Here is a 25,278-nt window from a genome sequence, read left to right as displayed (position 1 = left end):
TTGTCTCTGATTGGGAGCCATATTTAGGGTAGCCATAGGCTTTCATTTGATTGTGGGTAATTGTCTATGTTATACGTTTGTAGCCTGTGTATGCACTACGTTTGATTAGCTTCACGATCGTTTATTGTTTTGTTTAGTGTGTAAGTGTTTTTGTTTCGTTTTGCCTTCGTCATCAATAAAAGAGATGGCGTATTTTCCAAATGCTGCGTTTTGGTCTGTCAATCCTCCACACGATCGTGACAAGAGTTCCATTACAGTTCGCAGAAACATGTCAAACGATGTATAGAATCAATCTTTAGGATGTTGTTATCATAAATCTTCAATAATGTTTCAAACGGACAATTCCTTTGTGTTTAGAAATGAAAAGGAACGGAGCTTGCGCTCACGGCCGCGCGCGAGATTTAGCTCAAGGCATTCTGACAGACCTCTGATCCAAACAGCTCTTAGTCACTCCCCCGTCATAGTAGAAGCCTGAAACAACGTTCTAAAGACTGTTGACATCTAGTGGACGCCTTAGGAAGTGCAATATGACCCCATTTATACTGTATATTGGATAGGCAATCACTTGAAAAACTGCAAACCTCAGATTTCCCACTTCCTGGTTGGATTTTTCTCAGGTTTTTGCCTGCCATATGTGTTCTGTTATACTCACAGACATCATTCAAACAGTTTTAGAAACGTCAGAGTGTTTCTATCTAAATCTACTAATAATATGCATATATTAGCTTCTGGGCCTGAGTAGCAAGCAGTTTACTCTGGGCACACTTTTCATCCGAACGTGAAAATATTGCCCCCTTTTCCAAACAGGTTAATTTAGTAGTGGTTTCTTTGCAGCGATTCAACCATGAAGGCCTGTTCCCCTCTGAACAGTTGAGATTGAGATGTGTCTGTTTCTTGAACTCTGTGAAGTATGTTTTTGGCCGCAATCTGAGGTGCAGTTAACTGCCGAATTCTGAGGCTGGTAACTAATGAAGTTATCCTCTGCAGCAGGGGTAACTCTGGGTCTTTCTTTCCTGTACCGGTCCTCATGAGTGCCAGTTTCATCATAGCAATTGATGGTTTTTGCGACTGCACTTGAAGAAACTTGAAAAGTTCTTGACATTTTACGCATTGACTGACCTTCATGTCTTAAAGTAATGATGGACTGCTGTTTCTCTTTGCTTATTTGAGCTGTTCTTGCCATAATATGGGCTTGGTCTTTTCCAAAATAGGGCTATCTTCTGTGTACCACCCCTACCTTGTCACAACACAACTGATTGGCTCAAACGCATGAAGAAGGAAAGATATTCCAATATGAACTTTTAATAAGGCACACCTGTTAATTGAAATGAATTCCAGGTGACTACCTCATGAAGCTGGTTGAGAGAATGCAAAAGAGTGTGCAAAGCTGTCATCAAGACAAAGGGTGGCTACTTCAAAGATCTTAAATATAAAATATCTTTGGATATGTACTTTTTTGGTTACTGCATGATTCCATATGTGTTACTTCATAGTTTTGATGTCTACACTATTATTATACAATGTATAAAACAGTAAAAATAAAGAAAAACACTTGAATGAGTAGGTGTATCCAAACTTTTGACTGGTACTGTATATACTGAACATAAATATAAATGCAACATGGAACAATTTCAAATATTTTGCTCAGTTACAGTTCATATGAGGAAATGAATCAATTGAAACAAATTCATTAGGCCTTAATCTATGATTCCACATGACTGGGCAGGGGCGCAACCACGGGTGGGCCTGGGAGGGCATAGGCCCAGCCACTTGGGAACCAGGCCCAGCCAACAACGTTGGAGGTGGCTTATGGTAGAGAAAATAACATTAAATCTCTGGCAATAGCTCTGGTGGACATTCCTACAGTCAGCATGCCAATTGCATGCTCCCTCAAAACATGAGACATTTGTGGCTTTGTGTTGTGTGACAAAACTGCACATTTTAGAGTGGCCTTTTATTATCCCCTGCACAAGGAGCATTTGTGTAATGATCATGCTGTTTAATCAGCTTCTTGATATGCCACACCTGTCAGGTGGATGGATTGTCTTGCCAAAGGATACAATTATCACTAACAGGTATGTTAACAAAATTGTGCACAAAATTGGAGAGAAATAAGCTTTTGTGCATATGGAATATTTCTGGGATCTTATATTTCAGCTCATGAAACATGGGACGAACACTTTAAAACAACCTTTGTTGGATAATTATATCCATTGCACAATTGTATCACCCCCTTGAACGAGATACAGTAAATCTTACATTGTTTGTGTTATCCAATATCTATGAAAAACACATCTCATATAGAAACATATACACATATTCTTCATAGATATTGGCTTGTTATGATGCAGTTGACATTTTAGTCATTTAGCAGACACTCATCAAAAGCGACTTACAGGAGCAATTAGGGTTAAGTGCCTTGCTGAAGGGCACATCGACAGATTTTGCACCTAGTCAGCTCGGAGAATCAAACCAGCAACCTTTTGGTTACTGGCTCAACACCCTTAACATCTCATGTTCTACAAAAACACTGCTGATCAAACAATAGTGCTAGGTGCTTGCACACTTCAATTAAAGGGCAACTACTCTCAAAAATCTAAATGTTTTAGAGGCCTCAAAAGTGTGACTTTAAGTGTGACTTTGAAAAAGAAAACCTGAACAAACTGACAAGATTAGAGTATACCCACTTCTCCAGGCACCACTACACCACTGTTGCACCATCTCTCTCACACCATCATTCCTGCACAAGCTCAGCAGCATTCCATTGTTGGTAGCGTAAAAAAAAGAAGAACAAGAATAGAAGAATTGTTGTGCAATTTCATGAGTCACTGTAGGAGAAGCTAGGGATGAGGAATTTCCAGTCATGTGACATTGAAAAACTGTTTTGTTTTCCTAAGGTTTGAGTTTGTATGCTACCTAACCAGTTAATGGTTTGACATTCTGGTAATGACTCAAATCGTCAGCTGCAGCTTTTCAGTAAATGTTCTCCTCAGGTTAATTTGGCTGTTCCTTGATAGTGTTGCCCTTGCTAGGGGTGTTGTAGTAGATCCAGGGTAACAACATGTATTTAAATAAACAAAACAAACACAGTTAAGCATCAATAGGCTATTTTATAGTACTCTACCCTGAATCCTGATTCATGTAATGCAACTTCCTCCTCCCTGTCTTTTGGATGACAAAACACACAAAATGGAACTCCAAGGCCTTAGGATTCCTGTACTTAACTTTAGGTCCATTCTGTCTAACTTAAGGCCTCCTGTCTGAGGTCAATTTGGTTGTTATTTAAAGGGTAGGAAGCATGAGTTTTTACTTAGTAACATAGTTGTAGCCACGATCTACTTACCTGTAAGTACAAACATAGTTATAAACATAGCTAAACTTCCCACAATGCACTATTTCTCAACGTAATTTGGAGGATCTACTCTGTGATACCGAGTTCAAAATGCTAGCTCGGTAGCTAGCTCAAGCTGGCTAACATTAGCCACACCTCAAACTATTCACAGACTTTGTGGCTGGGTTATCTAATGGGAAACCATTAGCTTGGCAGGCTCTGGTGCTTTCTTGCCGTGGGCTCAAAACTATAGAGAAAATCATATCTGCTTGCTCTAATTGTGTAGTACCTTGTCTGTTCTACCTTGTCTGTTCTCTTTTTTTCAAACTTTTCGACAGGTTCTTTGTATAGTAGGTTATGGGTTTTGTAACTTTTACCACCTTGGCTTAGTGCTAGCATGCTAGCTGACTGATATCTGGAATCTATTTTTGGGGATTTCGGCCCGGTGAAGCGCCCACCTCCCCCTCACTTTGGTAGCTGTGTTGTGTTAGTTGTGTTCTAGCTGTTCTCCAGTTTGCCAAGCATAACCGTGGTGGTTGGCTAGGCTGGCTAGGCTAATAGCTAGTTGGCTAAATAGCTAATGTTAGCTGGCTAACACTTTAATGTAGCTGTAAGCTAGGTGTTTATCATTCAGTGCTAACGTAACGTTAGTAGGCTGGTAAGGCTAACGTTAGCAGAATAGTAGGGCTACTGTTAGCAGGCTAGTTGGCTAGCAACCCTGCAAGTTGATTTGTAACAATACATTCATAAAGTGTTTGCTTGTAAATTGGCAGAAAATATAATTAAAACCAGTAGTGATGAGTGCAAACAATTTGGTTTAATTTAAAGCTGTACATTTAAAGTTATTTCTGTTGGAGTTCACATGATAGGGAATAGGCTCTTGCCTGGTCCTCCATATGACATCACACCCCAGAAAAATATTTTCTGACATGGCTTTGGTATTTTTCGGAATTCTGGTCGGTTTTATGTAATAACTAAAAATAAATAAAAATAAGGTAGAACTTTGCATAGGGACTTTGATGTGTATGCTAATGCAAATGCATATGTTTCATGTGGTTACGTTTATGCTACCTGCCCTTTAATGCTTCAGCTAGTTGTAAAGTAGTCTAGTTGTAAATCTCATGCAAACAAAGAAACAGGTTCAGGTTTATTTAACATAATTGCACATGTGCAAAACACACATAAAAGGTGATGTAACAGAGGGAAGGTTCTTCTTTCGATTCCTGATTCCTGTAACAAGTTCCAGTGCTGTATTTGCCTAGACATCTTCACCAACTTGGATCAAACGTTTCAGATAGCCTTCCACTAGCTTCCCACAATAAGTTGGGTGAATTTTGGCCCATTCCTCCTGACAGAGCTGGTGTAACTGAGCCAGGTTTGTAGGCCTCCTTGCTCGCACACACATTTTCAGTTCTGCCCACTACTGGTCTATAGGATTGAGGTCAGGGCTTTGTGATGGCCACTCCAATACCTTGACTTTGTTGTCCTTAAGTCATTTTGCCACAACTTTGGAAGTATGCTTGGGGTCATTGTTCATTTGGAAGACCCATTTGCAACAAAGCATTAACTTCCTGACTGATGACTTGAGATGTATCTTCAATATATCCACATAATTTTCCTACCTCATTCCTACCTATTTTGTGAAGTGCACCAGTCCCTCTTGCAGCAAAGCACCCCCGCAACATGATGCTGCCACCCCCATGCTTCATGGTTGGGATGGTGTTCTTCGGCTTGCAAGCCTCCTGTCACGTTCCTGACCTGTTTTCTGTTGTTTGGTTGTGTTTATTGGTCAGGGCGTGAGTTTGGGTGGGCAGTCTATGTTTTCTGTTTCTATGTTGGTTTTGGGTTGCCTGGTATGGCTCTTAATTAGAGGCAGGTGTTTTGCGTTTTCCTCTAATTGAGAGTCATATTAAGGTAGGTTGTTCTCACTGTTTGTTTGTGGGTGATTGTCTCCTGTGTCAGTGTCTGTATGTTACGCCACACGGGACTGTTCCGGTTTTTGTTAGTTAGTTCGTTTTATGTAGTCTGTTTTCCTGGTTCATGCGTTCTTCACGTTGTATGTAAGTTCGTGTCCAGGTCTGTCTACATTCGTTTATTTGTTTTGTAATTATTCAAGTGTTCGTCGTGTTCTTCTGTTTTTGTTTATTAAATCATTATGTATTCACAACCCGCTGCATTTTGGTCAAATCCCTGCTACTCCTCTTCGGATGAGGAGAAGGAGGAAGCCCGTTACACCTCCCCCTTTTTCCTCCTAACATAACGATGGTCATTATGGCCAAACAGTTCTATTTTTGTTTTATCAGAACAGAGGACATTTCTCCAAAAAGTCTTTGTCCCCATGTGCAGTTGCAAATCGTTGCCTGGCTTTTTTTATGGCGGTTTTGAAGCAGTGGCTTCTTCCTTGCTGAGCGGCCTTTCAGGTTATGTCAACATCGGACTTGTTTTACTGTGAATATAGATACTTTTGTACCTGTTTCCTCCAGCATCTTCACAAGGTCCTTTGTTGTTGTTCTGGGATTGATTTGCACTTTTCGCACCAAAGTACATTCATCTCTAGGTGACAGAACGCAATGCGTCTCCTTCCTGAGCAGTATGATGGCTGCGTGGTCCCATGGTGTTTATACTTGCGTACTATTGTTTGTACAGATGAACGTGGTACCTTCAGGCGTTTGGAAATTGCTCCCAAGTATGTACCAGACTTGTGGAGGCCTACAATTTTTTTTCTGAGGTCTTGGCAGATTTCTTTTGATTTCCCCATGATGTCAAGCAAAGAGGCAGTGAGTTTGAAGGTAGGCCTTGAAATTCATCCACAGGTACACCTCCAATTGACTCAAATGATGTCATTTAGCCTATCAGAAGCTTCTAAAGCCATGACATAATTTTCTGGAAAATTCCAAGCTGTTTAAAGGCACCGTCAACTTAGTGTATGTAAACCTCCGACTTCAACTGTATTTATATTATATTTATATAATTATTAATAATATTTTTAATATTTATATTATCTTATAAAGGTCAAAGCCCGGCAGGCGGAGGAAGACGATTATCAAGATATAGGAGTATCAGTGGCACAGTGTTCCCCAGGGCTCAGTCCTGAGCCTGATGCAGTTTCCTGCAATTTCTGCACTGGGACGAAGCAGAAGGCTGTTAAGTCCTGTCTTGTGTGTCAGGTGTAATACTGCAAGACACACCTGTGGCCTCAACATAGAGAGCCGGCCCTCCAGAGGCACAGGCTGACAAACACAGCAACCTTCACCACGCCCGCCGTATGCAGGAAGCACGAGCGGCCCCTGGGCCTCTTCTGCAGGAACAACAGGAACAACCAGTGTGTGCGAGATGCACCGAGACAAGGGCCACAACACTATTTCTATGGAGAAAGAGACAGCAAAAAGATGGGAGCAAGTTGAACGTAGCTCTAAATATTAAAAGCTGTATAATTAACTTCATAATAAAACATTATACCTGCAAGCTTTAAATAAAGTGTTACTAAATTGTATCTTGCCAATTCAGGCACATACTCTCCAACAAATGTGATTTTCAGTATTATCCAAAGACATTTCCAGTTTTACAGGCTAGTAATCCTACAGTTTCCGGGGTGTCTTCACAGACTTATGAAAAAGACTGAAGGAGATTTGCTGAGGATGGTTTAGGACAGACTGAGTAAGGATGAGATCAAACACTCGGTGGAGCTCAGCAGAGTGAGTTCTCATGATAAGCATCCTGAATGTTGCGGGGTACCCAAGGGCTCAACTCTGGGTCCATTAAAGTTGTATTAATTCAATCTGGTTTGATAAATAATATTTATTAAATATACAGTACCGTAAGCTCAGTAGAGTGAGTTCTTATGATAAGCATCCGGACTGTTATTGTTTTCATCTATGTGGGGTACCCCAAGGCTCAACTCTGAGTCCTCTGTAGTTGTATGAATTTAACGTGGTTTGATGAATATGCAGGACTTCAGCAAGAACATTTGTTCAAAACCATTGTCTTTAATATTGCATTATTTTCTTTGGTCTTGTGCTGAAAAAGAGATAAGCCAGGCTTGAGAGAACCCAGGCTGAGCTCATCAAGGTGATTGAGGAGAAGCAGAAAGCAGCAGAGAGGCAGGCTGAGGGGCTCATCAAAGAGCTGTATCAGGAAATCACTGAGGTAAAAAGGAGAAGCACTGAGCTAGAGCAGCTCTCACACTGATGAACAACTCCACTTCATACAGGTCAGTGTCTCTTTTATCTCAATACTGATACATTGATATAACATGTTATTTTGTAAACTGACTTTGCCTTTCTAAATTTCCCTAGATGGGATAAATAAAGTTATGTTAATAAATTGAATAGAATTGAAATGAAATTAACTTAAATTGATCGTTCCCCAAAATTATCATATTTCATAACTTATATATCATACATATAACTTATCAGAGCTTACATCTGCAACCTGTATGCTCTCGTTGGCTGGCCCTCGCTTCATATTCGTTGCCAAACCAACTGGCTCCAGGTCATCTATAAGTCTTTGCTAGGTAAAGCCCCACCTTATCTCAGCTCGCTGGTCACCATAGCAACACCCACCCGTAGCATGCGCTCCAGCAGGTATATTTCACTGGTCATCCCCAAAGCCAACACCTACTTTGGCTGCCTTTCCTTCCAGTTCTCTGCTGCCAATGACTGGAACGAATTGCAAAAATCACTGAAGCTGGAGACTTATATATCCCTCACTAACTTTAAGCATCAGCTGTCAGAGCAGCTTACCGATCACTGCACCTGTACACAGCCCACCTGTAAATAGCCCACCCAACTACCTCATCCCCATATTGTTATTTATTTTTGCTCTTTTGCACCCCAATATCCCTACTTGCACATCATCATCTGCACATCTATCACTCCAGTGTTAATGCTAAATTGTAATTATTTCGCCACTATGGCCTATTTATTGCCTTACCTCCCTAATCTTACTACATTTGCATACACTGCATATAGATTTTTCTATTGTGTTATTGACTGTACGTTTGTTTATTCCATGTGTAACTGTGTGTTGTTATTTTTGTCGAACTGCTTTGCTTTATCTTGGCCAGGTCGCAGTTGTAAATGAGAACTTATTCTCAACTGGCCTACCCGGTTAAATAAAGGTGAAATAAATAAAAAATATTAAAGAACATCTCTCTACAGCGGACATGACCTTGGACCCGGTCACAGCCTCCTCGTTGGTCCACCTGTCCTCTGATGGGAAGCAGGTGAGTCTGGGATACCAGCAGAACTGCTCCCTGGTTGATGATCCGAAAAGGTTTGGCTACTGCGTATGTGTGCTGGGAAAACAAGACTTCGCCACCGAGAGGTGCTACTGGGTAGTCCAGGTGAGGGAAAATATGAAGAGATTATACTGTAGCTAGGAGTGAATCTCGCTCACAACGAAAAATTTAAAACAATTGAATTGTGAGTTAATCTTGAGTGAGAGTTACACCTATTCTCTTATGATGTTCTTATGATTTATGTTGTTGTACCTCAGCTCACAGTTTTGGTTAGTCTAGTTTATTTTATTTTATTTGTTTAGTTTATCTATTTGCACTTAACTTTGAAAATGGAAAACAACACATGAAAAAGATTACTAAACGAGACCAACGTGACCCTGGGCCTTAAAAAAAACATTACACTGCAGTGAAAGGAAAGGGAAAAAATGTACGTTCAAGCACTGTCTGTCTACTCCCGCTTCCCTCCAGGTGGGTGACAAGACCGACCGGGATGTGTATGTGGCCAGAGAGTCCGTCAACAGGAAGCAGAGTGTCACGGTGAGGCCAGACCAAGGCTACTGGGCCGTGTGTCGTGGGAAAGGGGGAAACCTCAACGCCTGTGTCGGGCCATCCATCCCCCATCACCTGAGAGACAAGCCCAAGAAGGTGGGGGTGTTTGTGGATTATGAGGAGGGATTGGTCTCCTTTTATAATGTGGACGATAAGGCTCATATTTATAGTTATAGTTGGCGTGTCTTCACCGAGACCCTGTATCCGTACTTTAGCCCGTCTCCATGGCGGCGGAAAGAACACAGCCCCGTTGGTTATCTGTTTGGTGGAAAGGGCTTATACAGTTGTGAGCTCTAAAGTCCCACCCGTGGCCCTATCTATAGCTGTGAGGAGCTGTCAATCATCCGTTCGATCACATCACGTTGTTCTGAGACTGTTGTCTGACTGGAGATCTTCCCTCAATTCTGGCCAGAAATAGAAATAACTAACTGTACTGATTAAAAAAATGTAATCAACATTTTGTAACCACGTAAGGTCACATTACTGATATAGATATTCTTATTCTACTGTGAGAAGTCTATATTCAATTCTTACATTTTTCTAAATCCAAGTGTCTAAATGCGCAACAAGTGTAAGCAAAAATCCCCTTTTTATCAGTAGCTCAATGGCATTTAAAGGAGTGGGAAAGGATAGAGAATGGAAAGAGGATCTGAGATGATGGAGAGAAGAGGGAGGAGTGTGGAACAGGTAGGCGGTTGTGGGCGAGAGAAAACAGACGATTTATGGTGGTTGTGATATGATAAAACGTCTGTTTGAACACAGGGGTTCCCTGACAGAGAGAGAGAGGGGAGGAGATGGGGAGAGAGAAAAATAGAGAGACTGAGAAGGAGAGAGGGTGGGATGAGAGCGAGGAAGGAGAAAAAGGGAAGAGGGGGGGAGAGGTGTGAGAGAGAGGTGGGGAGTGGGAGAAAAAGTGTGAGTGCGAGAAAAAGAAAGGGAGAGAGGGAGAGGGAGTCAGTGAAAAGACAGAGAAAAGAGACAGAGAAAGGGCAATCTGCCTCTTGGGACAGAGTAACTTCCACGTCGATACAGGAAATATACTCATCGTAAAAGGTAAGATTTAACATTTCGTTTTTTTCACTGTTGTAATTATTTATTATTATTTTTCCTGCTATACACAAAAAAAACTATTTTCCATGGTAATGTGAGATGGTTTTTTGAAAATGGTTCAATATTGTTGTCATGTCATATTTCTGTCACTTTATTACTCTTTCATTTATGTTTTCTGTAATGATCTTTGTCAATAAAGAGAACATTTTCCACAAGGGGCAAATATAGACAGACGTCTTATGTAAAAACTGTGTGTCCTTCACCATCCAATGAGCTTAAAGGAATTTAGACTAGTTTTTAGTTTATTTCGTTTATTTTTACAGGGACAGTGCACATTAATCAACGTTTCAGTAAAAGTGCCGGTTTTAGCCAGCCGGCTAATTTTCAACCTCAGTCCCTGGGCAGGTTATTTAAAAAAATTACAATATAGACAATCATTGAGCAGTGAGCACACGCAGAGCAACATAGGACAAGCAAGACATAGCATACAGACAGAGCAACATAGGACAAGCAAGACGTAGCATACAGACAGAGCAACATAGAACAAAAAGCAGCAAGACAAAATTCATAAAAGTGTTTCCACACCTCACAAGCTACAGACAACAGACAACATGGAAAGCGACAATACACAGCTAGGGATTATTTTCACAAATCTGATTGACCTTTAGCCATGTCTTTATGCATACTATGCATACTATGAGGAACAATGGGGAAATTTACAGTTTCTATGTGTATTTTTGTACATGGATAAATATATGGAATTGCAAATACATGGGCGATTACGCATGTGTGCGTCTATGTGTATGTGTGTGCATGTGTGTGTGTAAAGGAATGTGAGGAGAGTGTGTCCTACAGATGGTAGCTCAGAAGTGATGATGCAGGCCTCTCCTCCTCCCTCTCCTCCCACTCTCCTGCCCTCCTCCTGTGTCCAGCTGGCTTCAATAGCCTCAGCCCCCTCCCTCCCCCTCCCTCTTTAAGCCAATCCATTAAATTATCCCTTATTCTACCTCCTCCTTTCCTTCTCATCCCTCGAATTCTTTCTCCATCTACACCACCCAAAAATGGAACTATTGTTTACATTTGAGCACTACATTCACTTTAGGCCTGCTTCAAGAGTTTGTCTAGGATACTATGATATTTTAATGCTGTATACTATGATTCTAAGACTTTAGACTGTCTTTCTCAGTGAATCAATTTCTGTTCTGAATCTTTATCTTTGGCAGGGTCAAGGTTGGCCTGTGAAAAACCACCTGACCAACTCCACTGAGACTTGTGTTACAAATCTGCTAAAACAGGTCGGGAACCTGGACAAACTTGGCCGTACCTGCAGGAGGTTTGGGTCGTGGCCCAAAGGTGGGTTTCAAGTGATCAGGCATACACCATCCACCATTCAGATTCAGTGGGTTTGGATCAATTGACCATCTGGGATTCAACCTTTCAGAGCCAACTAACGATTCCGCAAGGATTTAAACTGTGATCTAGCTGATTACCGTGTGGTTTAGACAAGACTGAAAAGACAGACATTGGTTTACTGAAATTTGTCTGGTATTCACAAAGGAGTGTTTGTTTCTACTGAAACTGTGTGGGCAACTGACATTTCCAACGGTGTCCAAATTGAAAAACCAACATCCAAAAAACACCCAAGACCTTACAACCATTTGAGACAATATGCACCGCCTTCCTCTTCCTTGTTCAGCTTTGCCCCGCCCCATAATAACACTTAACCACACCTTTTTCCTTGGGCTAATTTTAATCCTCCAATGGGGTCCCCTGGGGGCCAGAGCTCAGAATGACACTGAGCCAATCGTGTTGGAGGGGAAGTGTCTTGTGGTTTGTGACTCCACCCCCTCGTCGGAACCGTCGGGTAACGCGTTGGGGATGTCGGTGCGGTCGGGCGCCGGTCGAGTGGCGTTCTCCGCTGTCAGGAACACTAACCACGAACCCTCTGAGATGAGCAACCGTACCATGACCATCTACTTTGACCAGGTTAGTGAGACCATACCATGACCATCCAATAGACTGAATAACTGTGGTCAACTTTTACATGATAAAAAAGTCAACTTTTGTCAACTTTTATCAACTTGTTTCTCTCCCTCCATCTCTCTGTCCTCCACCTCTATCCCTCTTTCTCTCCCCCCACCTCTCTCTCTCCATCTCTTTCTCAGATCCTGGTGAATGTGGGCAGCCATTTTGACCCAGCACGCAGCATCTTTGTGGCTCCCAGAAAAGGAGTCTTCAGTTTCTGCTTCCATGTGGTCAAAGTATACAACCGACAGACAATACAGGTATGGGTTAGACATGAAAACACAAATAATATTACAGCAAATTGATGTATATTATCTTTGTCTCCCTTCCAGTGGAGGCTCATCAGAGGAGGAAGGGGAGTACCATCCTACTTAGTGGATTTCATTAAAAATAAAAAGAGTATAACATTAAAAAGTTAGATGATACTATACTAAATATATTCACGTCACCAAATTATTGATTAAAACACACTGTTTTATAATGAAGGTCTACTGTAGCCTCAACAGCACTCTCTGGGGAAGCACCATGGTGTAGCCAGAGGACAGCTATTTTCCGTCCTCCTCTGGGTACATTAACTTCAATACAATACCTTTATTTAACTAGGCAAGTTAGTTAAGAACAAATTCTTATTTACAATGACGGCCTACTTGTAAAGCCCCATCAGCCTAATCCTCCCCGAACCCGGACGATGCTGGGCCAATTGTGCGCCGCCCTATGGGACTCCCGATCACGGCCGGTTGTGATACAGCCCAGGATCAAACCCGGGTCTGTAGTGACGCCCCTAGCACTGCAATGCAGTGCCTTAGACTGATGTGCCACTCGGGAGGCCAATGTAGCAAGCTAAGGTGACAACAATGCCTGCCATGGAAGTTTCCCAGTTGCTTTGAATGTTCAAAATCATAGTGTAAGAGCACTTTTAAAGCCTCACTGGATAAGATGATTTAACTTTCAAAACAAGTACTTTTTGGCTAGCCACAGAAGTCAACTTGCTAGCTAGGTAGCTGTTTAGCTTTCTAGCACATTCACTAATTTGTTTGTAAATAATTAACAAGCTAGTTAGCTACCCCATGTTCTTGTCAAACTGTCAACAGAGTAGCTAGCAAGCAAGAAGATATGCTAAATAAGAGTAAAAAAAACACTTGAGGGCAAATATATCAGATTTGTATCGGACATCAAAGCACCTACGAAGGAGGCTTGAAATGTGGCTTTAAATATCTGATTCCATGTGCGTTTTGGCTCTTCAGACTGCAGGAAAAAGATTCAAATGTAAAATAATAGGATATGAGCCACTTCAAACTGCTAATCAAATCAAGTTTATTTTATATAGCCCTTCGTACATCAGCTAATATCTCGAAGTGCTGTACAGAAACCCAGCCTAAAACCCCAAACAGCAAGCAATGCAGGTGTAGAAGCACAATGTGAACAACGCTTTACTCTCTCTCTACCCCTCCCTCCCACCCTCTATGCCTCTATCCCTCTCTCTCAGGTGAGTCTGGTATTGAACGGACACCCGGTGATTTCAGCATTCGCCGGGGACCAGGACGTGACCAGGGAAGCAGCCACCAACGCTGGGTTGGTTACCATGGAGAGAGGAGACAAGGCTTATCTCAAACTGGAGAGAGGGAACCTGATGGGGGGATGGAAATACTCCACCTTCTCTGGGTTTCTGGTGTTTCCTTTGTAGAGAGGGAAAGAGGGAGGGAGAATAAAAGAGAAAAAGAGAGAGGGACAGGGGAAAGGCAAGCAAGGTGACACAGGGTAGACATCAAGTGAGGACACAGCTAGGGTTAGGAGGACGAGTGTGTATGTATGAAAGTTACAATGAGTTTACAGCTCGCTTTGTATCTGAAAATCCTGAATGTTACGATTTTTGAATGCACTTTTAAATACACTGCTCCATTATTGAAATGATACTGTAGTGTGTTCAGTTTATGCTTGAGTATTCATGTAATATGTGTTGGCTTTTGTTGTCTGCATGCAAATAATTGTACGTGCTAATAAAAAGGGTTGGTCGTACAGTAAATACGGGATTTTCTTCAAAGTGACTGTCACTAGCTGAAACAATTGCTCCTCCTTTTCTCCATTAGGAAGAAATGCTGACCCTGAATCAGTGATTAGGGGAAACTTTCATTTTCTCCAAGCGGTGCATCTGTTAGTCCTGTAAATAGCGCAGCCACCTTCAACGCCCCGAGAGGAGGATTCTGGGTAGGGGCTCATGCGGCTCGTCCTGGCGGATCCGGTGACAGATGGGAGTTTTGGCGAGGGCCGTGTGTAAATGTATGTGTGTGTGTGTGTGTGTTGCCAGGAACCTGTGGGGTTCACACTGTACACTGTCACAACCAATTTGTTTCGCTGCTCGAATACACAGCGGAGGTATGTTATATGCACATAGGAGTGCTTTGTTCATTCTTCATAGACATGTGTGTGTGTGTGTTACCACATAGGAGGGTGTAGCAGAGGCATGTGTTAGCACATATAGGAGTGAGTGATTATGGAATTGTGTTACTATAAAGCTTAATATATACAAATACACTTCCCTATGTTACTGTTGGTACTATATGTATGTATTTGGACAGTGATGCTAAAATGTTACATTTGTCTCTATACTCCAGCATTTTGGACTTGATATCAAATGTTTCATATGAGGTGACAAAATGTACAAATGTCACCTTTTATTTGGGGGGTATTTTCATACATATCTGATTTACTGTTCAATTGTTTTTAAATAATAATACATTTTATTTGTATTGCACATTTCATAACAGAGTGATGTTAAAGCTCTACTGAGGATTTTTTTTTAATATACAGTACAATAAAAACAACATTAATTTAGAATCAAGGCAGGTCAAATAGCAATTGTGTGCTAGGTGCTAAATACATTTTAGATAGGGAATAAGACTATAAAAAAGGTAGTCTGTATAAGTAGGTTTTAAGGCCCGTTTCAAAGGTTCCTGAGAGCAATCCATAGGCGAGGGACGGACAAGGGAGCAGAAGGCTCTGTCCCCCATAGTTCAGAGACGTGTCTTCAGGACTTCTAGCGCATTACCATAGCCAATCCGAGAGAAGATGAAGTTTGAAGATGAAGATGAAGTTTCTTTGTTTTTAAGATGGAAAATTATCTTTGACATATTTGTTTTAGGTGGGTATCGAATGACAGAGAAGGGTCAAACTTGACTCCTAGGTTGGAGATGACAGAGGACAGGTAGCTGGCCTGGCCGTTGATTGTAGGGCAGATGTCTCCACCACTGGTGACCTGCTTAGATGTCCCAATAAGCGTAGCCTCAGTCTTGCTACTGTTCAACTGGAGGAAGTTCTCTTTCATCCATGCTCTGATGTCCTCTGGGCAGCTGCTGAGTTTTTCTAGGGCAGAGATGTTGTCCGGTTTGGTGTTAATGTAGACCTGGGTATCGTCAGCATAGTAGTGGAAATTGATGTTATAATCTCTGAGGATTTGGCCGAGGGGGAGCATGTAAATAAAAAACAGGATATGCCCCAGCACTAACCCCTGTGGTATGCCGCATGGGACTGCAGACTCCTCTAATCTAGACTCTCCATTAGTTATGTACTGCTTCCTTTTAGAGAGGTAGGTGGAGAACCAGTTCAGAGCTGTTCCAGAGACAGAAGTGTGCTCTGAGACGACCACAGGAGGATGATGTGGTCTACGGTGTCAAAAGCAGAACTGAGATCTAAGAGGACATGGAGGATGCTGGGAGATCCAGAATCAGCAGCCAGACTGGAAAACCTGGTACAACTGATTAAATGCCAGATGCATTTGAAGTTGATTCGCGACCACTTTCTCCAGTACATTTGATAGGAAGGGGATGATGGAGATGGGCCTGTAGTTGGATAGGATGTCCTGGTCAAGGTTGGGTTTCTTCAGTAAGGGGGTGATTGCAGCTGTTTTGAAGATCAATGGTACCTCTCTTGGCAGCAGGGACTTGTTGATCAGGGTGGTGACAAACATAAGCATGCTAGATGAGCAGGTTTTGAGTAGGGATGTGGTAAGTGGTGGCCTTCATTTGAGGGATTATTGACTGCTCATCGGCGGATGGTACTTCTGTAAAACTGCTGAAGGGAGGCGCAGTCTAGGTTTGAGGCTCAGGAGGTGGGGTACAGGCCGTCTTAGAGGATGATGTTTGTCCTGATAGTGTCAATTTATGTCGTGAAGAAATCTGAGACGCTAGTGCACTGCTCAGATAAGGCTGCAGGAGAGCATGAGTTTGCAGGGTTAAAAAGGTGGTCGATGGTAGAGAACAGGCGGGGTTAACGCTGTTATTGTCAATCGTGGCAGAGTAGAAGGCTGATCGTGCTGCTTTTAAGGCATGTGCTGGTGGTTTTATAGGCCAGTACGAGGCCATCCTTCCTCCAATGTCTCTCAAGCTTACAGCCATGAGTCGTCCTTCTGCGCAGTTCATCAGTGAACCAAGGAGACGAGCGTTGGAATGTTACTTCACATGTTTTTTCAGGGGCAATGATGTTCAGGGTATTGCTCCGAGTGCTGTTATACAGATTGACCATGTCATCGAAGGCCAGCTTACTGCAGTCAGACGCAAAGTTGGGCTTGATGTTTTCTTGAAAGAAGGATGGGTTAAGTTTACTCAGGTTGCGGAATGTAATGGTCTTCTTTGGGCAGTAGAGGGGAGTTTGAGCAGTGCCAAGACAGTGTCACAGTCTTGTGGTCAAGCTGCACGCCTTTTCAATGTATTTGTATCCAGGCGGAGCTGCTTCTTGAAGATGGTAAAAGTCACCCTCTCTGTGCCATGTTTCAGTGAGGCATATCATGTCAAAGTCACTGTCAGAGATAAACTCATACAGAAGAAGAGATTGTAGAGTGCAAAATGTGTGGAGGCACTGGTCGAAAATTAAATTAAAACAATTTATAAAGCAATTTATATATCTAGTCTCCCCATCTGAAGATGCCATACAGTCAGGTCCATAATTATTGACACTCTTGATAAAAATGAGAAAAAATACGGTCTAAAATAAATATTAACTTATATCGCATGCTCAATTCTTTTTTAATTCTAGTATTTTATAGTAATACAATTGCGCTGATTTTATCTTTTTGGTTTAACAAGTAATTTTAAAAAATCTTAAAAAAATGTGTCAAAATTATTGGCACCCCTGTTTTCAGTACTCCAGCACCCTACCCTTGCAAGGATGAGCTGTTTTCTAAAATGTTTTATGAGATTGGAGAACACGTTGGGAGGGATCTTAGACCATTTCTCCATATGGAATTTAAAAAAATTATGATATTCTTCGTCTGCGTTTATCGACTGCCCTCTTCAGTTCAAACCACAGGTCTTCAATGGGGTTCAAGTCCAAAGGCTGATCTGGCTATTGTAAAATGTTGATTTTGTCATCATTGCAAAATGTTGACTTTGGTTATAAGCTGTCATAAGTAGTTTTAAATTGTTATTCACCGACAGTTGCCTGCCCAGCTGATAATGGCCCAATGAAACTACATCGAGACTAATTTCACGCATATACTAATAGATGTAGCCTAAAGTTAAGATTAAATTCACAATAGTCTGATGGGTGACAATATGATAAATTGTCAAACAGTGTATGAAGAGACTGATGAACAGTGCAGTGTATAATTGACCCAGAGAGAATAGAGCACATGCTTTTCATTTTTTTACAAAATTTAACTTTTTTGCAGAATAACCGCAGTTCCACGGGTTCCACATGTGAGCTCTCGCGACACTCAGCTATTCTGTTCTTTGGAAATAGATTTTCTTAGTATAATAATGTTTCGTATGATCTGCCTAAACAAAATAATGGATTTATTTGTGATGGTGTATATTAAATGGATTTATTAATTATGAAATGGATTTAGACTGTTAAATGTGGATGCCCCAAGGGCTCAGCATTGGTGGCTATTTGTACATGTCAAGGCCTGGTTAAGGCAAACCCCTTGCCACACCTGTTGCATGCAAACGTATTTTGTAGATTTTTTTTATGCGCTTTCATGTTACTTAGCTGGGAGAAATCTCTCCCACATATGTCACAGTGGTATGGCTTCTCCCTTGTGTATATTCTCTGATGGATTTCCAGCTTTTTGCCTGATAAAAAAAGCCTTGCCACATTCATCACAGCAATACAGCTTCACACCAGTGTGTCTTTTCTCATGGGTTCATAATGTCGATTTGTCTGTGGATCTGTAATCACTTGGAACACGCAAATGGTTTCTCTCCCGTATGTGTCTGAACATGTCTTCACAAACTCAACGGTTGACTGAACCGTTTACCACAGTTGGGGACACTGCAAGCGTACGGTTTCTCCTTGGTGTGAGTTAACTGGTGCAACTTCAGGGTGAAAAGACAGTTGAACCTCAGCCCGCAGTCTGAGCACTCCTCCGGCTTGTTGCCCATGTGGATCTTTGTTTCTGTTCCAGTTTGTATGGTCAGAGAATTTGCTGCCACATACTTTGAGCAGGTTTACGTTTATTGTTGACGTTTAATTCATCCTAGAGGCAGAACTGAGCGATTTCCCCAGCTGGAATGTACAAATTGGCTATATTGTAAAAATGTATGAAAACAGACATTTTCTTTTTGTTCTTAATTTAAGGTTAGTGTTAGGCATTAGGGTTAGCTGTACGGATAAGGTTAGGTTTAAAATCCGATTTTATGGCGTTGTGTCTGTGCCAGCTAGTGACCACTCTGCAGAGCTGTCTCCAGAACAAGATTCATTATGACAAATGTTAACCTGCATACATCGCAGCAGAAGGGTTTGGCACCCGTGTGAACCCATCGGTGAACTTTCAGATGCTGTCGAAGTCGGAAGCTTTTCCCACACTCGGGAGCAGCAGTGCTGTTTCAGTCCGAAATGAAGGAGCTGGTGAACGTTTAATTCCGCAAGACTCATGAAGCCTTAGTCGCACATGGTGAGGTTGCATTGGTGAGTTGCATTGGTGAGGTTTCTGTCAACTGTGGGACCTTATATAGACAGGTGTGTGCTTTTCCAAATCATGTCCAATCAATTGAATTTACCACAGGTGTATTCCAATCAAGGTGTAGAAACGTTTCAAGGATGATCAATGGAAACATAGACAGGTGAGCTGCCCAGTGACACGAGCCTACCAGACGAGCTAAACTACTTCTATGCTCGCTTCGGGGCAAATAACACTGAACATGCATGAGAGCACCAGCTGTTCTGGAAGACTGTGTGATCACGCTCTCTGCAGCCAATGTGAGTGAGACCTTTAAACAGGTCAACATTCACAAGGTTGCAGGGCCAGATGGATTGCCAGGACGAGTACTGCGAGCATGCGCTAACCAATTGGCAAGTGTCTTCACTGACATTTTCAACCTTTCCCTGTCCGAGTCTGTAATACCAACATGTTTTAAGCAGAACACCATAGTACCTGTGCCCATGAACACTAAGGTAACCTACCTAAACGACTACCAACCTGTAGCACTCAAGTCTGTAGCAATGAAGTGCTTCGAAAGGCTGGTCATGGCTCACATCAACACCATTATCTCAGAAGCCCAAGACCCACTCCAATTTGCATACCGCCCCAACAGATCCACAGATGATGCAATCTCTATTGCACTCCACACTGCCCTTTCCCACCTGGACAAAAGGAGCAACTATGTGAGAATGCTATTCATTGACTACAGCTCAGCGTTCAACACCATAGTTCCCTCAAAGCTCATCACTAAGCTATGGACCCTGGGACTAAACACCTCCCTCTGCAACTGGATCCTGGACTTCCTGACGGGCTGCCCCCAGGCGGTAAGGGTAGGTAACAACACATCCACCACGCTGATCCTCAACACAGGGGCCCCTCAGGGGTGCATGCTCAGTCCCCTCCTGTACTCCCTGTTCACTCATGACTGCACGGCCAGGCATGACTCCAACACCATCATTAAGTTTGCCGATGACACAACAGTGGTAGGCCTGATCACCGACAACGACGAGACAGCCTACAGGGAGGAGGTTAGAGACCTGGCTGTGTGGTGCTGTCACGTTCCTGACCGGTTTTCTGTTATTTTGTATGTGTTTGACGGTCAGGGCGTGAGTTTGGGTGGGTAGTCTATGTTATGTGTGTCTATGTTGGTTAAAGGGTGACCTGATATGGCTCTCAATTAGAGGCAGGTGGTTTTCATTTCCTCTGATTGAGAGCCATATTAAGGTAGGTGTTTTCACATTGATTGTTGTGGGTGGTTGTCTCCTGTGTCTGTGTTTGTCGCGCCACACGGGACTGTCTCGGTTTGTTTGTACGTTCGTTCTTTTGTGTAGTCTGTTTTTCCTGTTCGTGCGTTCTTCGTTACATGTAAGTTCTTATGTTCAGGTCAGTCTACGTTGTTTGTTATTTTGTAAATTATCAAGTGTATTTCGTGTCTGTCTTCGTCTTGCAATAAATCATTATGTCTACCTACCACGCTGCATATTGGTCATCTGATCCGTCTCTCCTCTCCTCGTCCGAGGAGGAGGAAGAGCTAGAGAATCGTGACAGGTGCCAGGACAACAACCTCTCCCTCAACGTGATCAAGACAAAATAGATGATTGTGGAGGACAGAAAAAGAGGACAGAGCACGCCCCCATTCTCATCAACAGGGCTGCAGTGGAGTAGGTTGAAAGCTTCAAGTTCCTTGGTGTCCACATCACCAACAAACTAACATGGTCCAAGCACACCAAGACAGTCGTGAAGAGGGCACAACAAAACCTATTCTCCCTCAGGAGACTGAAGAGAATTGGCATGGGTCCTCAGATCATCAAAAGATTCTACAGCTGCACCATCGGGAGAATCCTGACTGGTTTCAACACTGTCTGGTATGGCAACTGCTCGGCCTCCGACCGCAAGGCACTACAGGGTGTAGTGCGAACGGCCCAGTACATCACAAGGGCCAAGCTTCCTGCCATCCAGGACCTCTATACCAGGCGGTGTCAGAGGAAGGCCCTAAAAATTGTCAAAGACTCCAGCCACCCTAGTCATAGACTGTTCTCTCTGCTACCGCACGGCGAGCGGTACCGGAGCGCCAAGTCTAGGTCCAAGAGGCTTCTTAACAGCTTCTACCCCCAAGCCATAAGACTCCTGAACGCCTAATCAAATGGCTACCCAGACTATTTGTACCCCCCCCCCCCTCTTTTACACCGCTGCTACTCTCTGTTGTTATCATGTTATCATCATGCATAGTCACTTTATTAACTCTACCTACATGTATATATTACCTCAACTAACCAATGCCCCCGCACATTGACTCTGTACCAGCACCCCCCTGTATATAGTCTCGCTATTGTTATTTTACTGCTGCTCTTAAATTACTTTTTACTTTTATTTCTTATTCTTATCTGTATTTTTTTTAACTGCATTGTTAGTTAGGGGCTCATAAGTAAGCATTTCACTGTAATGTCTACACCGGTTGTATTCGGCGCATGTGACTAATACAATTTGATTTGATTTAAAACAGGATGCCCCTGAGCTTAATTTCCAGTCTCATAGTAAAGGGTCTGAATACTTATGTAAATAAGGTATTTCAGTTTTTATTTTATTTTATAAATTTGCAAAAATATCTAAAAACCTGCTTTTGCTTTGTCATTATGGGGTATTGTGTGTAGATTGATGAGTAAATTCTTTTTTAAAATCCAATTTAGAATAAGGCTTTCCGGTCACAACTTGCAGACTTGTTTACGTGCTGCTGTGCATTTTGTTGCTAACCTTACTTTGCTACCTGACAACTTTACGGTTTTTACCTTTTAATTACTTTTTATATTTTTAGTTTTTCCCTCACTCAACTTTTTATATATTGCTATATATATTGCTATCCACGTCGGCACCAACGATGTTAGGATGAAACAGTCAGAGGTCACCAAGCGCAACATAGCTTCAGCGTGTAAATCAGCTAGAAAGATGTGTCGGCATCGAGTAATTGTCTCTGGCACCCTCCCAGTTAGGGGGAGTAATGAGCTCTACAGCAGTCTCACAACTCAATCGCTGGTTGAAAACAGTTTTCTGCCCCTCCCAAAAGATAGAATTTGTAGATAATTGGCCTGTTGAGGAGTGACAGACTCCATACTAGCTGGAGGGGTGCTCTCATCTTATCTACGAACATAGACAGAGCTCTAACTCCCCTAGCTCCACAATGAAATAGGGTGCAGGCCAGGCAGCAGGCTGTTAGCCAACCCGCCAGCTTAGTGGAGTCTGCCACTAGCTCAGTCAGTGTAGTCAGCTCAGCTATCCCCATTGAGACCGTGTCTGTGCCTCGACCTAGGTTTGGCAAAACTAAACATGGCGGTGTTCGCTTTAGCAATCTCACTAGAATAAAGACCTCCTCTATTCCTGCCATTATTGAAAGAGATCGTGATACCTCACATCTCAAAATAGGGCTACTTAATGTTAGATCCCTCACTTCCAAGGCAGTTATAGTCAATGAACTAATCCTTGATCATAATCTTGATGTGTTTGGCCTGACTGAAACATGGCTTAAGCCTGATGAATTTACTGTGTTAAATGAGGCCTCACCTCCTGGTTACACTAGTGACCATATCCCCCCCGCATCCCGCAAAGGCGAAGGTGTTGCTAACATTTACGATAGCAAATTTCAATTTACAAAAAAAAAAACAACGTTTTCGTCTTTTGAGCTTCTAGTCATGAAATCTATGCAGCCTACTCAATCACGTTTTATAGCTACTGTTTACAGGCCTCCTGGGCCATATACAGCGTTCCTCACTGAGTTCCCTGAATTCCTATCAGACCTTGTAGTCATAGCAGATAATATTCTAATCTTTGGTGATTTTAATATTCACATGGAAAAGTCCACAGTTTTGTCCAACATGTCTCCCGACCGACTCACTGCCACAGTCATACTCTGGACCTAGTTTTGTCCCATGGAATAAATGTTGTCGATCTTAATGTTTTTCCTCATAATCCTGGACTATCGGACCACCATTTTATTACGTTTGCAATCGCAACACATAATCTGCTCAGACCCCAACCAAGGAGCATCAAAAGTCGTGCTATTGCGATTGCGTCCTACCTGACAGGTCGCTCCTACCAGGTGGCGTGGCGAGAATCTGTCTCCTCACCACGTGCTCTCACCACTGGTGTCCCCCAGGGCTCTGTTCTAGGCCCTCTCCTATTCTCGCTATACACCAAGTCACTTGGCTCTGTCATAACCTCACATGGGCTCTCCTATCATTGCTATCATTGCTAGTCGTGCAAAAGTCGTGCTAAGACAACCCAAAGATTCCTTGATCCCCTTCCAGACTCCCTCTGCCTACCCAAGGACGTCAGAGGACAAAAATCAGTTAACCACCTAACTGAGGAACTCAATTTAACCTTGCGCAATACCATAGATGCAGTTGCACCCCTAAAAACTAAAAACATTTGTCATAATAAACTAGCTCCCTGGTATACAGAAAATACCCAAGCTCCTAAGCAAGCTTCCAGAAAATTGGAAAAGAAATGGCGCCTTACCACACTGGAAGTCTTCCGACTAGCTTATCTTCCGACCCTATCTTCCGACCCTATCCCCTCCTCTCTTCTCCAGACCATTTCCGGAGACCTTCTCCCTTACCTCACCTCGCTCATCAACTCATCCCTGACCGCTGGCTACGTCCCTTCCGTCTTCAAGAGAGCGAGAGTTGCACCCCTTCTGAAAAAACCTACACTCGATCCCTCCGATGTCAACAACTACAGACCAGTATCCCTTCTTTCTTTTCTCTCCAAAACTCTTGAACGTGCCGTCCTTGGCCAGCTCTCCTGCTATCTCTCTCAGAATGACCTTCTTGATCCAAATCAGTCAGGTTTCAAGACTAGTCATTCAACTGAGACTGCTCTTCTCTGTGTCACGGAGGTGCTCCGCACTCCTAAAGCTAACTCTCTCTCCTCTGCTCTCATCCTTCTAGACCTATCGGCTGCCTTTGATACTGTGAACCATCAGATCCTCCTCTCCACCCTCTCCGAGTTGGGCATCTCCGGCGCGGCCCACGCTTGGATTGCGTCCTACCTGACAGGTCGCTCCTACCAGGTGGCGTGGCGAGAATCTGTCTCCTCACCACGTGCTCTCACCACTGGTGTCCCCCAGGGCTCTGTTCTAGGCCCTCTCCTATTCTCGCTATACACCAAGTCACTTGGCTCTGTCATAACCTCACATGGTCTCTCCTATCATTGCTATGCAGACGACACACAATTAATCTTCTCCTTTCCCCCTTCTGATAACCAGGTGGTGAATCGCATCTCTGCATGTCTGGCAGACATATCAGTGTGGATGACGGATCACCACCTCAAGCTGAACCTCGGCAAGACAGAGCTGCTCTTCCTCCCGGGGAAGGACTGCCCGTTCCATGATCTCGCCATCACGGTTGACAACTCCATTGTGTCCTCCTCCCAGAGCGCTAAGAACCTTGGCGTGATCCTGGACAACACCCTGTCGTTCTCAACTAACATCAAGGCGGTGGCCCGTTCCTGTAGGTTCATGCTCTACAACATCCGCAGAGTACGACCCTGCCTCACACAGGAAGCGGTGCAGGTCCTAATCCAGGCACTTGTCATCTCCCGTCTGGATTACTGCAACTCGCTGTTGGCTGGGCTCCCTGCCTGTGCCATTAAACCCCTACAACTCATCCAGAATGCCGCAGCCCGTCTGGTGTTCAACCTTCCCAAGTTCTCTCACGTCACCCCGCTCCTCCGCTCTCTCCACTGGCTTCCAGTTGAAGCTCGCATCCGCTACAAGACCATGGTGCTGGCCTACGGAGCTGTGAGGGGAACGGCACCTCCGTACCTTCAGGCTCTGATCAGGCCCTACACCCAAACAAGGGCACTGCGTTCATCCACCTCTGGCCTGCTCGCCTCCCTACCTCTGAGGAAGTACAGTTCCCGATCAGCCCAGTCAAAACTGTTCGCTGCTCTGGCACCCCAATGGTGGAACAAACTCCCTCACGACGCCAGGACAGCGGAGTCAATCACCACCTTCCGGAGACACCTGAAACCCCACCTCTTTAAGGAATACCTAGGATAGGATAAAGTAATCCTTCTAACCCCCCCCCCTTAAAAGATTGATGCACTATTGTAAAGTGGCTGTTCCACTGGATATCATAAGGTGAATGCACCAATTTGTAAGTCGCTTTGGATAAGAGC

The 25,278-nt window shown here is 43.2% G+C and overlaps 1 protein-coding gene and 1 pseudogene across 1 annotated transcript; both read left to right on the top strand.

The window, feature by feature from the left end:
* Nucleotides 1–4,260: 4,260 nt before the first annotated feature.
* Nucleotides 4,261–9,537, top strand: LOC129864715 (E3 ubiquitin-protein ligase TRIM39-like; annotated as a pseudogene).
* Nucleotides 9,538–10,013: 476 nt separating this feature from the next.
* Nucleotides 10,014–14,217, top strand: LOC129865557 (cerebellin-1-like). Its single transcript, XM_055938432.1, has 4 exons — nt 10,014–10,172; nt 11,393–12,155; nt 12,335–12,454; nt 13,681–14,217. Exons 2-4 carry the CDS (start codon nt 11,838–11,840, stop codon nt 13,876–13,878), a joined length of 636 nt encoding a protein of 211 aa, XP_055794407.1. The 5' UTR covers nt 10,014–10,172; nt 11,393–11,837; the 3' UTR covers nt 13,879–14,217.
* The last annotated feature ends 11,061 nt before the right edge of the window (nt 14,218–25,278 follow it).

This window comes from Salvelinus fontinalis, chromosome 11 (assembly GCF_029448725.1).
Source record: "Salvelinus fontinalis isolate EN_2023a chromosome 11, ASM2944872v1, whole genome shotgun sequence".
NCBI classification, from domain to species: Eukaryota; Metazoa; Chordata; class Actinopteri; order Salmoniformes; family Salmonidae; genus Salvelinus; species Salvelinus fontinalis.
Note: the sequence above shows the minus strand (reverse complement) of the source record. Positions and strands in the feature narration are given on the sequence as shown.

Excerpts from the sequence above, each read along its gene's own strand:
- LOC129865557 (XM_055938432.1), top strand. The coding sequence starts at position 11,838 with ATGCACCGCCTTCCTCTTCCTTGTTCAGCTTTGCCCCGCCCCATAATA. Across the intron at positions 12,156-12,334 it reads TGACCATCTACTTTGACCAG|ATCCTGGTGAATGTGGGCAG; the intron begins GTTAGTGAGACC and ends TCTCTTTCTCAG. Across the intron at positions 12,455-13,680 it reads ACAACCGACAGACAATACAG|GTGAGTCTGGTATTGAACGG; the intron begins GTATGGGTTAGA and ends CCTCTCTCTCAG.